This window comes from Chanos chanos, chromosome 12 (genome assembly GCF_902362185.1).
Source record: "Chanos chanos chromosome 12, fChaCha1.1, whole genome shotgun sequence".
Classification (NCBI taxonomy): domain Eukaryota; kingdom Metazoa; phylum Chordata; class Actinopteri; order Gonorynchiformes; family Chanidae; genus Chanos; species Chanos chanos.
The window spans coordinates 24088031-24104747 of NC_044506.1; the positions used below are offsets into that span (position 1 = coordinate 24088031).

Consider the following 16717-nt stretch of genomic DNA (forward strand, 5'->3'; position numbering starts at 1 on the left):
AAGAAACATGACACATCCCTCTAATATAGTCCCAGACACTTAGAATCACAGCCAAGGCACTTATCCTAAAATGACTGAAAGAATACAGTTTTTCAAGAATAGCTGCTCCAAATGTACATATTTACACATGTGACGCTTGAATTAAATGCTAAAACCTTGAATTCTGTTCTCAGCAATTGTACCCTCAGTTTGACGACTTTTTGATTATTTTATTAGGCATTCTCCAATGAAAGTAATGCTTAGGATGCCATCCGGCATTTAGCCCAAAATGACACTCCTCTTCAAAGAAGAGTCCCGTAATCCGTAATTCAGAATGAGCCACCTAATGAGTGAATAACCTGAACTGCAATTACTGAATCATCCTCTGTGTTTGCCTCATTACAGACTGAAATGCCAGCTATTGAATCTGTCCACTTCGTCATCTTCAGGGCCTCACCCAGGCATTTCATTCATGTCCGCTCCGTGGACAGACGTCATATTGAACTCACAGTGACCTGGGCGCTTGAGTGCTAATGAGAGGTTTCATTATAGCCACACTTGGGCAGTGTTTCCCATTAAGAGAACACTGGACGATTGCCATGGTGAGAGTGTGTGATGTGAATTTAATACGTGTCTTTGAAGCGAATGTCCCCATCCTCACTTCATGTATGAATGTTCCCTGAACACTGCTCATCCCTCAGACAAAGGAGCACTGGACATGCGGTAGGTTTTTCACATGTATTCAGAAGCTGTAGTATGGAAAATATAAAACATCTAGCATGGTCTTACCATACAGTCCTATAAAACCTGAGCAAAGGACACCTCTATATACTGCACATCAGCCCTAACAGATAAAGGTAATTGCATGGCTAATTTTTTTAAGAGGAAAGTGAAATTCCTTCCCCAAACTGAGTTGCACAACAACAATAATGATACGCAGTGCAAACCACTATAAATAGTTGGTTTCAAAGTATAAATTTCTCATTGTTCACATTAATTGATTTGTATCATTTATCATTTTCTTAGTGATTAAATTTTAAATGCTCAACAGGCACAAGCAAAATGTAACATTTGATAAATGTCAGGAACAGCACCAGTGTCTAATAAACATATGAAAAGGGTTTTTTTTTGTTTTTAATAAATGTCATTTTTCCACATTTACAGGTTTGGCAATGCCTCTCTGAGGCTGTCTTCACACAAAAGGGACGAGGTGTTTGTCACACTGAGACATGTCATTTTTGCTGCCGCGGTCAGGTCACAGGTCACTGCATGTTTGAATTCTGGGGTAAATTACAATAACATTTAAAAACAGTTTAACATGAGTCAAAACAAATGACCGCTCTGATTCATAAGCACTACAGGTTATGTTTTCAAGCAACTCTCTCTCTCTTACAATAGGCTATATTTGATTCTTAATGTTTCAGTGAAGGCGCTTAGCTATTCATCATTCTGTCACTGTCTTCATTACCCGCCAGCTCTTTTACCTTACATTCATATTTAACCATACATATCTTACTAACATCTTTAATGTTCTTATACCTTACCATCCATATTTAACCATACATATCTTACTAACATCTTTAATGTTCTTATACCTTACCATCCATATTTAGCCATACATATCTTACTAACGTCTTTAATGTTCTTATACCTTACCATCAATATTTAACCATACATATCTTACTAACATCTTTAATGTTCTTATACCTTACCATCCATATTTAGCCATACATATCTTACTAACGTCTTTAATGTTCTTATACCTTACCATCCATATTTAACCATACATATCTTACTAACATCTTTAATGTTCTTATACCTTACCATCCATATTTAACCATACATATCTTACTAATGTCTTTAATGTTCTTTTGGGTTTAACATTAACGAGAATGAAATATACATCCTCTCACTGCATTGATCTCCTGAGGTAATCTACAGATTTTGTTTTTGTTTTTTGTTAAGATAAAAACATCTGACATCATGTGCCCATAGCAAACACTGAGAGAAATCTTGGTTTGCCTGTAAATGATCACAGCAGTTTCACAATGACCTCGTTTTTTAGCTGAGAACAACTTTCCCTCGCCAAGTGAACAATTTTGTTAGCGTACTCTTAAAAATGACGTAAGTATGGCTCCAATTAAAAATGAACCTCATGACTGACAGACAGCTCAGTCTGTTTTCAACTCCCCATGTCCACCAACTCCCTCACTTTCATCCTGTCTCTGTCCTGAGTAAAAGAAAATGGACAATACCACAAGAGCCTTGAAGCAACACCTCCCAAGACCATTCTAAACATCCTCAAGTATTCTCTGAATGCTTTCCCTCAAGTCTCCTCTACCAATGTCTCACAACTGATAATACCCAACAAAACCACCATCTGCCCTCCAGACCCAGGTCTGACATTCTCCCTCACAACCACTATCAATGCATCACTCACCTAATCCCATCTGCCCCAGACTGCTTGAGTCAGTCCTTTTCTGAATAAACCCACACTATAAATGGTAGACTGATACATTTCCTCTCCTTCTTGGCCAAGGCACTACAACCTGCTGTCTCCAGTCAACTCTCAGCTCACCTCCCAAAGAAATCGAGATCCAGTCCAACTTCGCTTCAAAGGAAAACCCTGGACAGGGGCTGCTCTAATTACAGTTATATATAGGTCCTAAACTTAGCCATAGCCACCTCCCTTCTGTCTCCCTCTGCTCTGCTCTTTGGTACTTGTTTGCTGCCTTTGACACTGTGAGCCATCAGTTTCTTCTCTCTACTCTCTCTGACCTGGGAACCTAAGCCTCTGTTCTGTCATGGCTGACCTCCAACCTGACAGATTGTTCACACGGAGACGTCTCGGAGGTGGTTACAGACAGGGTCTGTTTTATCTCCTGTGCTCTCTGAACTGGATTACTTCAGGTCTCTGCCCTTGGCTCCCATCTGTTCTCTCTGTACACCAAGTCTCAAGGCCATGTCATACTGTCTCGTGAATTTTCATAATACTTCTATAGTGATGATGCCTGAACTTACCCATCCTTTCCTTCCACTAACACTCAAGGAACATCTGGCATCTCTGTATGTCTTGCTGACTTATGATATCTCATCACCATCTCAAACTTGACCTCAGAAGACCTGTCAGCCAAGGGGTGTCGTCTCCAGGAACCCTATCACCATTTACAACAATGCAGCATCTTCCTCTGATACAGCACAGAGTCTGGCAGTGGCCCTGGGCAGCTAAATATCTTGCTAGACACCTCTCATTGACCACCTGGTCCACTGGACGCATGCTGTACAACATGTGAAGAGCTCTGCCTTTTCTCAGCAGAGACATGGGACACCTCCTAATATAGGCCCTTGACATGTCCAGGCCAGACTGATGCAACTCTGTCTTGACCAGACATCCAGCCTGTGCCATTAGACCGCTGTGGCACGCCCACTGTGTGGTCACGTCTGGTCTGTGATTACACCACTCATCGGCGTGTTCCCCAGGCTTCCTGTGGCTGCACATGCTCAGACCCTGGTCTTTGTCTATAGCGTCACATGTGACCATCAGTGACCTATCACAAGGCAAGGCAATGGTCAGACCTTACACACCAGAAGGTTCTATACGTGGCCTCATCTAGGCGTCATTGGTCCAACACTGTGTGTTCATGGATCTCACTCTTTCGAGACTCAACGGTTCTAAACTCTTGCTCTGCAAGGGTGGACTGATGTTCCAACAAATGTGAGAATGAACAAGCCCCTCCCTCTTTTTCCACCGGTAGCCGAAAACGTACCTTTTCAGATCATTTTCCTTATCAGATTTTCTGGATATACTATGGTATTTACATAACGTTACAGTTTTCTTGAGTTATTACTGGTACTTTGTTGGGATGGGTTATACTTACGTAGACTTAACGAAGACATATTGAATGCACTTCTTATAAGCCACTTTGGACAAGAGTCTGTCTGCTAAGTTAAAGTACATTATGCATTGTAACATTTTCACTTTTATCGCATGATTTATGAATAAATTAAAGGGTATAATTTGAAGCACCTGATGGCTCAATACACCAGTGAAACAGAATCCCTGTCAGGAGTTTCTGCATTAATAGCCCTTCTGAGACAGATGCGTTTAGAGTGTGGTGATGTCTGGTGCTTTCAGAACTAGCATTACAAAGGGGCTGCAGATTCATCTGCCTCCAACAGGCCCGCGGACTTCCTGATTTTAGTGAGATCAATTCACCCGTTTGTTGACAAAGTGGTATGAGATAATTGTGGCCATTTTATTAATTTTACTACAATTCTTCTGACTTCCATTTATATCCCCAGTGAGACCATCATTTCATAAATAATACCTATGTAGTCCCATTACAGTTAGACAGTTAACAATAGCCCATTAATTTAGTAGTAACTTCAGTAATAGTTCGCCCATTCTTAGACCAGTAATCAATAGACACAAATCTTACTGATCCTCCATTTTACATCGTTCCTCACATATGTAATATGGAGCTGAGCTTGGTAGGCATGTGGCGTGTTCTATAACGTGAAGGGAAGTCCTTTTATTTGACCTTTTATTCTGTATGCCATGAATCATTTTCTGTGATTTACTACACCTTGGCAGGTGCTTCTCTAAACCTGAGATTACCTGTGCTGATTTCAGATCATTGCCCCATTATTGATAGCAGTACGTATTATGTAGACCATCCTAAAATTAGCATGGCATTTTAATTATGGTCTGTTGTATGACTCTAAATTACAACACAGAATAATTGGCCTTTTAAGAGACACATGCTCGTGACTGTCCAAACTCAAAGATTCTACGGGAAGTCACTCACTGTTTTCTGTGAGGGTCTGCATCTCTTTCCCTTCAAATGCCTTAACTTGAACCTAAAAGTCAGCATGTTTTTAGCTTCTAAAGACAGAATCCAGATGCTGTCTGTGTTGAAAGCATAGTACAGTCTCTGGTCCATGTCGAAAGCTGAGCTCATCATTTAGAGTAAAATGACCACTTTCATGTAGACAGACCCAGTCAACTCCTTGTGAATGAATCTACAACCTGCACTGATGCAATCAGGAGTTGAAATGGGGTTGTCATCAGAGTTCCCAGAGCAGCTGAAAGACAAGAACAGGCAGAGTAAACCCAGGACTGTGAGGCATGCCAGTCAGATTACAGTCACACATTCCATCAGTGCTGAGCAAAACAGGAAACCAGGAGTGCTGCAGTGAGAGTTCTCTTTCCCCCTCTCAGGCCTCTCTCTGAATGTCTTCTTCTTCTTCTTCTTCTTCAGTGTTTCATGCTTGTTAACAAACCAGAGAATGGTGCATTACCACCACCAACTGGGCAGAAGAGTGAAGCAGCAGCAACTATGTGTTACCAACAGAGAGAAAAGGAGAAAAAAAGTATACTGCATTCTTTCTGCCAGATCTGATTCCCTAAAATGGACTTTATTAGTTTAACCTTGGCATGATTACACAAATAATCCCATATTTGTGTAATCATTGCCTGTAACCTTATTATAAGTTGGGATGTCTCCCATCATACTGACCTCAATGCAGGAGTACATGTCCTGCAGTGGACTGCTGCAGTGCATACATGCTCCAGAACAGGACTCCATACAAACATGTGTAATCATAGGCATCTCCCTCTGGCCCTCTGCTCCTCATGCTCACTTGCTTCTGGATTTTATCACAGTGTCTCTTTCTCCCTTCTCTGTTCCCAGACTCTTCACAAATCTGTTTGCAGATGTGCTTACCCTGTCTGTGGAGTTTGAAGAATGACTAAGACACCTCATATAACATGTCCTACCTACATCTGGACTTGCATTGATGTAATGCCTCTCAGGGCTACAAAAGAGCCAGGTCACACCTCCACCCTCTCAGCTCACACACCTCCACCCTCTCAGCTCACACACCTCCACCCTCTCAGGTCACACCTCCACCCCCTCAGGTCACACCTCCACCCTCTCAGGTCACACCTCCACCCCCTCAGGTCACACCTCCACCCTCTCAGCTCACACCTCCACCCTCTCAGCTCACACCTCCACCCTCTCAGGTCACACCTCCACCCCCTCAGCTCACACCTCCACCCTCTCAGCTCACACCTCCACCCTCTCAGCTCATACCTCCACCCCCTCAAGTCACACCTCCACCCTCTCAGCTCACACCTCCACCCCCTCAGGTCACACACCTCCACCCTCTCAGCTCACACCTCCACCCTCTCAGCTCACACCTCCACCCCCTCAGGTCACACCTCCACCCTCTCAGCTCACACCTCCACCCTCTCAGCTCACACCTCCACCCTCTCAGCTCACACCTCCACCCCCTCAGGTCACACCTCCACCCTCTCAGCTCACACCTCCACCCTCTCAGCTCACACACCTCCACCCTCTCAGCTCACACACCTCCACCCTCTCAGCTCACACCTCCACCCTCTCAGGTCACACACCTCCACCCTCTCAGCTCACACCTCTACCCTCTAAACTCACTCCTCTATCCTCTCAGGTCACACACCTCCACCCTCTCAGCTCACACACCTCCACCCTCTCAGCTCACACCTCCACCCTCTCAGCTCACACCTCCACCCTCTCAGCTCACACCTCCACCCTCTCAGGGAAATGAGCAGTATTGCCAATAGCTTTACTGTAGAGTCCACTAGAGCATCTCCATCTCCTCTCCTGACTCATGTCTGAAATTCAGGAATGCATGTTGCCACTCCTGAATGACCTATACATATATGGGCAGAATAGCACAGTACATAACTCCTCACAGAGGGATTATACCTATAATATAAGGAAACCCACTGACCGAGTGTTCCTGTTTCTGGTCTGGTCCAAACTTCTTACGACGCTTTGTGTCACTGTGTCTGTGCTCCCAACATTCTTCCAATGCTACCTATGTAGGATGATATTCACTGCGACCTTGTAGGGGGACCCAGAATACCACTGCTCACTCATACTAACGTTTGAGGGATCTTCCCTGTCTCTCCATGGAGGGATGACATGACAGGATAAGTCAAACCCCAACAGACACCCCAAAACAATCAGAACTTGTCTGCACTCAGTCATCATATTCTCCAGGTGAATGCTAAATGTCAGGTTGGTGCCCAAACAGCTTTAGGTTCAGGTCTGTTCTAGTTCCTCTTTTTGAGATGTATATAATCTGGTCTTTGCTGTAGAGACCTGGAAATCCCGTTTATCTGTCCATATGTAAGTCCATCACTGACCACTCACTACAATAATATAACATTTCACAAACCCTCACCAGGTTTCTTAACCTGGGACAAGAACCTCCATGTGGAGGAAAGCCAGCCTGATAGCCACATCCAACCAGTGTCCGGGATCCTGACACACTCTCTCAGTTTAAGTCTAGAGTAAAGACCTACCTATTCAGCCTAGGATATAGATAATCATCTTAGCCAAAGGGGTTGAGGCGGTGGACTGTGGTCATGGAATGTTTTAGTGAACTTCTCAACTTCCTTCTCAAGATTTCTCCTATTTTTCCCTAGCATCTGGGTTTTTTGAGGAGTTTTTTCTTGCCCGCTATGAGGATCAAGTCAGGGGGTGCCACCCTGCTCTGGTTGTTGTAATTCTGTGGGCATGTAAAGCCCTTTGAGACTGTAAACAGTGATATTGGGCTTTAAATAAACTTAAACTTGAAACTGAGATGTCGATGCTTTCTCCTCTATTCACATCACTCAGGTTTATTCATATACTATCACTCAGGTTTATTCACATCACTATCACTCAGGTTTATTCACATCACTATCACTCAGGTTTATTCACATCACTCAGGTTTATTCACATCACTATCACTCAGGTTTATTCACATCACTATCACTCAGGTTTGCTGACAATGGACTGGAGAGGTGTTGATGTCTCAGGGACCCCAAATGGCCGTGCGGCCCTCTGCTTCCCCCCTCTCTTTTGTTTTTTGGGTCAACGCTGCGTTAATGAGGACTGCCGGGGCACTAGTGCTGCACTTGAATCAGGATGAAAATCATTCTAAAACACCTCAAAAACTCTGCCACATGCCTCAGGTTCCTTAACTATCTCTTCATTTACCTTCATCTAGCCCCAACCCTAACCCTAACCTTAACCCTAACCCTTCTCTGCTGGGGTCTCCATTCTGAGATCTATAAGGTTCCAATCCCAAACGTCTGCTCCCAGAATGAGGCCTACATACTCCTGTCTCTCCTGCCTGGACCTCCTGCAGGCCCCTGTTCTGAGCCAGAAGCCCACCTGTGATGCTACTCAGCCTGACTATGAGCCAAGAACAACCTGTCCTTTATAGCCACACCAAAATCCCAGTTTTAACTGTAGCAAAGCTAATCGTTCTCGACCACTATACGGTTAGTCTTAAAGACAAACTCACTGATATGACCACTGCTTGGTTATCAAATTAATCTATATCTGATACCACCTAGAGCGCCTAGAACCTTGAATATAAACTCTTTTATACTATAAACAAATCACTGTACACACTCTATACTGTATACTGTACATAATTGTACAAACCTTTGAATCTGTTTAACATGGACTCATTCTACACTGTGAATATATATTTTATGTGCTGGCCAGAGGAGGATGGGCTCCCCCTGTTAAGCCTTGGTTCCTCCCAAGGTTTCTTCCTCTTATTCACTCCATTAGGGAGTTTTCCCTTGCCACTGCTGCCTTGGGCTTTCTCAGTGGGGGTTCAGGCACTGATCGCTGTGAAGCTGCTTTGAGACAATTTTGATTGCAAAAAGCGCTACACAAATAAACTAGAATTTCAACTTGAAGTATTGACATGCAATTGAAGGTTTGGCTGTGGTTTCAGACATGTTTCCTGAACATAAACCACACCAGCAGCCATCTGATTGGAACTACTGGATCTGGAGATCTGATTCACTGAAAGGTTCTGTCAAAATATGACTGACCCGTGGTGCTGAAACAGAAATTCATGGCAGAACTACAAAAACCATTCCCCAAACCATCACATCACACACTCAGTGATTAACCGCTCTCAGTGAAGATCTGAGTTTATCATGTCTGTTTGTGTGGACTGACATAAACCTAAATCACATACATCTAGGTATAAAATATAATAATGGTTTGGGGAAAAAGAGTTAATGTCTTCAAGAAAATACTTCTGAAGACATTACCACAAACACAGTACAAGCACAAAAACCAGACTGACAAGAAATGGACAACGGTGTGGGAAAGGTGACCTCAGATTGCCCTCTGCTGACTGCACTGCCCCTGCTTTGTGACACGGTGTATAAACCACAGTAAATCCCCATATCACTAATGACAATCACGCAGGTGAAATTCTGCCTCCGCTTTCCCTTTCCTCTGGCACCGCAGACACCTGCCCTCATCAGGTCTGATTCTGTGATGCACTGTGTGGGACTGAGCCCTGGATAACAGACAACACATGACTACACCATCACGCATCAAACACATAATGTAAATAACCACAACTGAACTGAGCATTCTCAAAGGAAAAGAAAAGAAAAAAAAAAACGCTTTAGACCAGCAATCCTCCTTCCTCATGACAGCCATTTAACCCCGTGTGGTAGCACGGGGATATTCACTCTGGAGTATGACACGGTTTGCGTGGTCTAAAGACAACTCGGCTTTTCCACTCTAGTTTGTCTGCATCTTTGTTGCTATGGTGCCTTAAATAACCTAATTAGTGTTACATGGAATGTGTGTGTGTTTGTGCGTGTGTGTGTGTGTTCGGGTATAAAAAGCCTGCATAATACGTGATTCAGACAGACAGACCATAAGATGTTCTCCTCTAATCTCCTCACCTTCACCCTCACTGTCCTGGCCAGTCTGCTGCTGCAGCGTGTCATCACGCTCAGGCTTCCCGGGGCTGACGACGACAACCAGCACAGATTCACAAGACAATATTCAGAGGTAAACACACCCCATGACACTGCGCACTCACACAGTCACACAGCCTGTCTGTTAGTGCAACAGCCTCTGGCAAATTTAAATAGTTTTCAGCGAACATTCGGCTCGCTTTTCAAACTAGTTGGAATAATAGTCTTTCGTGAAAGTTTGTTTTGATACGTTATGATATATTTTTTTACATAGTTTGTGTCACTTTTCAACCTGTGACAAGTTCAGTGCCGGAAACGCTTCACTATCATTATGCAGGGGTTCATGTTTCAGAATCTCTGTGTTTGGTTTAAAGAGCAGTAATGAGATTCCACGGAGTCTGGAAATGGAAGACTTCACTTTCAAAGTACTCCCGACTAGTGGCCGTGTGAGTACCCCGAGCATACTCCGGCTTCACCCCGCCTCAGTGAAACCATCGCACCTGCACGCAAATTTACCACTCCGCTTTGGCCGTGACGACGGAATGTCCAAGTCCACAATCAACCTCCCGCAGCGTTTTGGCCGCGCGCAGGAGAAGGACGGCTTAATTTATCCGCACGTGTGCACTCAGTGCCGACGATCCGGAAGTCCACCATCTGCGACACTTCCGCAGAGGTTTGGACGAGGGGACCTCTTCAATCGAGAACCATTTCGCAATCTGGTTATGTCTACTCGCGCCATGAAGTCACCGTTCCTTGATGACAGGTAGAAAAGTGTGAATATGTCATGAATAAAGAATCAAAGTGCAAATCACTTCATGATGAATATGTGAGAAGCTGCTTTTTCATTATTTCTGTTTCGGGGGCGGGGGGATAATGCTTGAGGGTTTTTTTTTTTTTTTTTACCAAAATCTCTCACTTGTCCTTGAGCTTTGAAGTTATTGTCTAATTTGATCTTTCCCACAGGACACTTGAGAATGCCTATGAAGACGAAATGATGAAGAACCCAAAGTATGTGGATTTAGAAACGTTTTAAAGAACTTAAAATGGTCTGAGAGACGGTGGCTCAGTTTGTGCATATGTGCCTGTTTCACTAAATTATGAACCCCAACCAAATTTTCTTATTCTGTATAACTGCGTCTGTACTTATTTCTATAGCCACTGTTTTCGTCTGCATGTAATATGTCCATGTAAAGTCAAAATTAAAATATTTCCTTGATTAATGAAATTATAAATTACGTGTGTAATATTCCTAGCTCAGCTCTTGTGACTGGGAACAGGGGGGTAATTACACTGAATCCTCGTCATTTGTAGGAAATGAAGTGCAGTAATGAGAACCCTAGGAAAGACCCTTTCACATAAAATGCTGAAACTGTAGGTGTAACGACGTTAAGCACCGAGTGCGGGATATCAATGACCTCGCTACGCATACACACATCCCAAAATATGGTGTCTTTGCGTAAAATCACCTAACACACGCACAAAAGAAGAAGACGACGAAGAAGAAGGAGAGAAAATCCAGTTACGACTGCTCGTTTTGACATTTACAAAACGCATTTTCAATTAATCTCAATACAGAGTGATAAGTAACAAATCAGTCTCAGCTCTGGTCACGAACCCCTTTCAAGTCACTCTCTCTCTCTTAAATAAAACAAGGAACATCCACCACTAAAACACTGTCACGCGTGGACTCCTTACTCGAGTGTGACTGAATAACCCTGGAGCAGCGCCAGGCCCCAGGCCGCTTTCGGAGAGCAGGATGTTGTGTGACTCGGGCCCTCTGCAGCACAATACTACGGAGTTAAAAAGCTACAAAATGTCGCAAACAAACATAATGTGATTTATAAATGCCCCACGATTCGCAAATATACACACCATTCTTTACAAATACAACACGCACCTCTCAAACAAACGCAATGTGCTTTACAAAAACAAAACACGGCTATCAAAAAAAATAAATAAATAAAATAATTACAATGTGTTTTGCAAGTGCCACTTACAAACAAATGCTGGGCAGGTTCCACGTATGTAAAGAAAGAATGCAAATAAATAAGCGACATTTTGCATGTCTGTGTCATCGCTTCTACAAATGCAACACATTTTTTTTCCACAAGTACACAGCAACACACGTCATTTGTAGATCATAGGACTTTTGGCACTGTTTTTCCGCTTGTACGCGTTGTAAATACAAATGCCCTGATTTTCTCACTAATGGGCTGAGCACCAAAACAGCAGGTGGCGCCAAAGAGACACCTAACTTCCATTCAGCTCATTTCAAAGGCGTTGCCTCCGATTTCTCCAGATCAGTCAGAGCGCGTGGATATGGTGTTTCAACATGAGCGGTCATGTTTAAAATGAATAACGTGATTCATATTCACTACGTTTTGCTGATTCAGATGCCTTTGACCAGCTGTGTAGAGACTTCTAATTTCACTTGCATGAAGCGGTGACCTGACCACATGTCTCCCATCTTAACTAGGCCTACAACCTGCAACTTGTTATTTCGCATAATTCTGAGTATTAACACTGACCAATTTATATCTCTCCTTCTTTATTTCTTTTCGGAAAAAAAATTAAAAGCGAATCATGCGTTTTCACGCACAGATCCATGAGTAAGTAAATAAGTTAATATAATAAATAGGCTACATCAGCACAGACGTTTAAAGTGTTAAACAAAACGATGCTTCATCCAAGATTTTACGTTTCTTAAACATTTGACGGCCAATTCTAAAAGCAAATTCCTAAAAGAAAACCTACAGACCGGTCTGTCCTGAGCGTCAGCGTGATCTGTTGTCACAGAATCAAAATAGGAAAACCCCGGTCAACAGAACTGAAAACTGTAACACTTAACGCCACGATTCGGCTTGCAGTTCGACGGAGGCTGGCCATTGTGATCTCACGGGTCCCACGTCAGTACTCCAAATAGTCAGTGATGTTTATCAGGACACCGCACCTGTTTAGCAGGTCGACAGTGTCGTTACTTAGGGTCGCCGGAGTTGATTTTATTCGATGGCGCCTCACTGAATGAACTGTAGCGGCCGTGAAAGAAGCGCACTGTGGAGAGGACGGTGCGGTTTAATAAGAGGAGTTCATTCGGAAACCCACTCTGACTATCAGATCACGCCACCTAGACGCAGGTAGGCCTGATAGAAACGGACGACTGAAATGGGGGGGGTGGGGCGCTGATTTAGAGGGCTGTGGTGTGCCCTAACCACTGTGCTTCTCTTTAAATTCTTTAAACCTCATTAACGTAAAGGCACTGAGACGGTGTTTCACCTGTATGGTGTTACGCTCTGACGATACAAAAAGACAGAAATTAACCTGGGCAGGCACGGCTGCGCAGTGGATAGCGCTGTCGCCTCACAGCTACAGGGTGTGTGTGTGTCTGCCCTGCAATGGACTGGCGACCTGTCCAGGGTGTCTCCCTGCGTTATGCCCAATAAACGCTGGGGTAGCTTGAAGGTTATTTGCTGAGGAAGGTGTTTCCTGTGTTTAAGGTGGGAAACACCGTTTTACTAACCACTGTCAGTAGTTTGACTGTGTGCCGTGAGATTCGCGGATTTCAGTCACAATTACCAGTCACATATTTACAAATGTAGGCCAGAGATTTTCTGTAATATAATTTTATTATTGTCATTGTTATCAGCCTGTTACCAAAGGTATTTGGATTCTGTAACTATGTGCATCACTGCTGAGTTTTAATTAAATGTGTATATGTGTGTGTGTCCATGTGTGTGCATGTTTGTGTGTGTGTGTGTGTGTGTTAAGACGTTGTTGTAACTTGTTATCAGAACAACAGGTAGAGTGCTTTCGTAGGTCAGGTTGGCCTTTTTTGGACTCTGCTGTGCTGTCGTGTGTGAAGTGGACCACCTGGTTTCATGACTCATCAGGGACACCAGCGTTCTCTAACACCCTCACAACCTTCTCCAAAAAATGACCCCAGATACACACACACACACCCTTACAGGTGAGAACACAGACACACACACATACACCTTTACAGGTGAAAGCACACACATACCATTACAGATGAGAACACACACACACACACCCTTTCAGGTGAAAACACACACACACACACCGTTACAGGTGAGATCACACACACACACACACCCTTACAGGTGAGAACACACACACACAGACATACACACACTCTTCCCTTTGAGCATAGCTACACACACTCACACACACAAATCAAACAGGAGAAAGAACATACGCTTACGAGACACTTCCTTTCTCTCCACATCTTTTCTTTCTTTCATTTCAAACTCTGCAGTCAAACTATAAGGCACTGAGAAAAAAGAAATAAAATATTAAAAAGGAGATCAAATCAGTCAACTTTTTTTAACTTTGATTAGTGGATTTTCAAAGTAACAAACATTTATAAAACAATTGCTTCTAAGTTATTAAAATCAGTTAACTTTAAGTGATTTTATTGGTTAGTCAGTAACGAAAAATTATAATTAACTTTTGTTTTTGACTATCAACTTAAATACTCAAATTCTTAATTCTTAAATTCTTAATTCTTTATTTAATATTCTTCATTCAGTTACTCACTTACTGAATCATCAAAATATTATTCGAGTCCTGTATCATCCCCGGGATTCCATGCTTTCCATTTTATGTTACGTTGTGTTATATTGTATTATGTTGTGTTATATTGTATTATGTTGTGTTATATTGTGTTGTGCTGTGCTGTACTGTCCCGTGTTGTGTTGTGTTAAGTTATGTTGTGTTGTGTTGTGCTGTGTTTTGTAGGTTGGTGTCCAGTTGTATCATGTATCACGTGCTGTATACACACAGTCTTCTCTATGGGTCTGACTGTATGAACACATTTCAGTCCAGTTATGGATAAACTGATCTCTGTTTTATGATAACGTTCACTCTCTGTGATGTGTTTTATGATAAAGTTCACTCTCTGTGATGTGTTTTATGATAAAGTGCACTCTCTGTGATGTGTTTTATGATAAAGTTCACTCTCTGTGATGTGTTTTCTGATAAAGTGCACTCTCTGTGATGTGTTTTATGATAAAGTTCACTCTCTGTGATGTGTTTTATGATAAAGTTCACTCTCTGTGATGTGTTTTATGATAAAGGTCACTCTCTGTAATGTGTTTTATGATAAAGTGCACTCTCTGTGATGTGTTTTCTGATAAAGTGCACTCTGTAATGTGTTTTCTGATAAAGTTCACTCTCTGTGATGTGTTTTCTGATAAAGTGCACTCTCTGTGATGTGTTTTCTGATAAAGTTCACTCTCTGTGATGTGTTTTATGATAAAGGTCACTCTCTGTGATGTGTTTTCTGATAAAGTGCACTCTCTGTGATGTGTTTTATGATAAAGTGCACTCTGTAATGTGTTTTCTGATAAAGTTCACTCTCTGTGATGTGTTTTCTGATAAAGTGCACTCTCTGTGATGTGTTTTATGATAAAGGTCACTCTCTGTGATGTGTTTTATGATAAAGGTCACTCTCTGTGATGTGTTTTCTGATAAAGTGCACTCTCTGTGATGTGTTTTCTGATAAAGTGCACTCTCTGTGATGTGTTTTCTGATAAAGTTCACTCTCTGTGATGTGTTTTATGATAAAGGTCACTCTCTGTGATGTGTTTTCTGATAAAGTGCACTCTCTGTGATGTGTTTTATGATAAAGTTCACTCTCTGTGATGTGTTTTCTGATAAAGTGCACTCTCTGTGATGTGTTTTATGATAAAGGTCACTCTCTGTGATGTGTTTTATGATAAAGGTCACTCTCTGTAATGTGTTTTATGATAAAGTTCACTCTGTGATGTGTTTTCTGATAAAGTTCACTCTCTGTGATGTGTTTTATGATAAAGTTCACTCTGTGATGTGTTTTCTGATAAAGTGCACTCTGTGATGTGTTTTATGATAAAGTGCACTCTCTGTGATGTGTTTTCTGATAAAGTGCACTCTCTGTGATGTGTTTTATGATAAAGTGCACTCTGTGATGTGTTTTATGATAAAGTGCACTCTGTGATGTGTTTTCTGATAAAGTTCACTCTGTGATGTGTTTTATGATAAAGTTCACTCTGTGATGTGTTTTCTGATAAAGTGCACTCTCTGTGATGTGTTTTATGATAAAGTGCACTCTCTGTGATGTGTTTTCTGATAAAGTGCACTCTCTGTCTTTAGTCTGAGAAATGTGTGGAGGAGCAGGGCATGTCACCGTCCTGTTTCCTGGTCTCTGCGCTCAGTTCACCATCCGGCCATCATCACAGGACATTTTCACTATGGCCACGGAGGGACCATGCTGCCTGAGTACGCGTCATTTACAGCATTCATCATTTAACGACCTCATATATATGTAAACATACATACAACTTATACAGAAAAATACCATCCCAGTTTCAACACTAACCTAACACGTCTCAATCCCTCATTTAATCTCTACTGAAGATCTCTTAATCTCTACTGAAAATCTCTTAATCTCTTCTGAAGTTCTCTTAATCTCTACTGAAGTTCTCTTAATCTCTACTGAAGATCTCTTAATCTCTACTGAAGATCTCTTAATCTCTACTGAAGATCTCTTAATCTCTTCTGAAGATCTCTTAATATCTACTGAAGATCTCTTAATATCTACTGAAGTTCTGTTAATCTCTACTGAAGTTCTCTTAATCTCTACTGACTCTCACTCACAGCCCCGTTTTATCAGTATTGTGTTATCACTGCATTAAAGATATGTGTGTGTGTGTGTGTGTGTGTGTGTGTGTGTATATATGTGTGTGTGTGTGTTTGTGTGTGTGTGTGTGTGTGTGTGTGTGTGTGTGTGTTTGTAGGTGTGTGGTTGTCCCGCAGTTTTATGACATCAGTGCTCTGAGGAAAAGCAGCGTGCGTATGACGGATGAGCTGTAAGTAAAGCCCAGAGAGTGAAAAAACCCAGTGGTTTCACTCTCCTACACTGACTGTAGGACAGTTTGACCACTGCACTAAATCTCTTACCCCACC

The 16717-nt window shown here is 42.4% G+C and overlaps 1 protein-coding gene across 1 annotated transcript; it reads left to right on the plus strand.

Moving 5' to 3' along the window:
• The first annotated feature begins 9719 nt into the window (after positions 1-9719).
• On the plus strand, positions 9720-16334 carry npvf (neuropeptide VF precursor). The gene is made up of 6 exons (XM_030788629.1): positions 9720-9851; positions 10132-10520; positions 10721-10765; positions 14513-14569; positions 15905-16030; positions 16316-16334. Exons 1-6 carry the CDS (start codon positions 9720-9722, stop codon positions 16332-16334), a joined length of 768 nt encoding a protein of 255 aa, XP_030644489.1.
• Positions 16335-16717: the final 383 nt, after the last annotated feature.

Bases quoted from the DNA above. Each gene is read 5' to 3' on its own strand.
- npvf (XM_030788629.1), top strand. From the start codon at position 9,720: ATGTTCTCCTCTAATCTCCTCACCTTCACCCTCACTGTCCTGGCCAGT. The intron at 10,521-10,720 runs GTAGAAAAGTGT...TCTTTCCCACAG, and splicing joins TCACCGTTCCTTGATGACAG to GACACTTGAGAATGCCTATG. The intron at 10,766-14,512 runs GTATGTGGATTT...TGTGTTTTGTAG, and splicing joins GAAATGATGAAGAACCCAAA to GTTGGTGTCCAGTTGTATCA.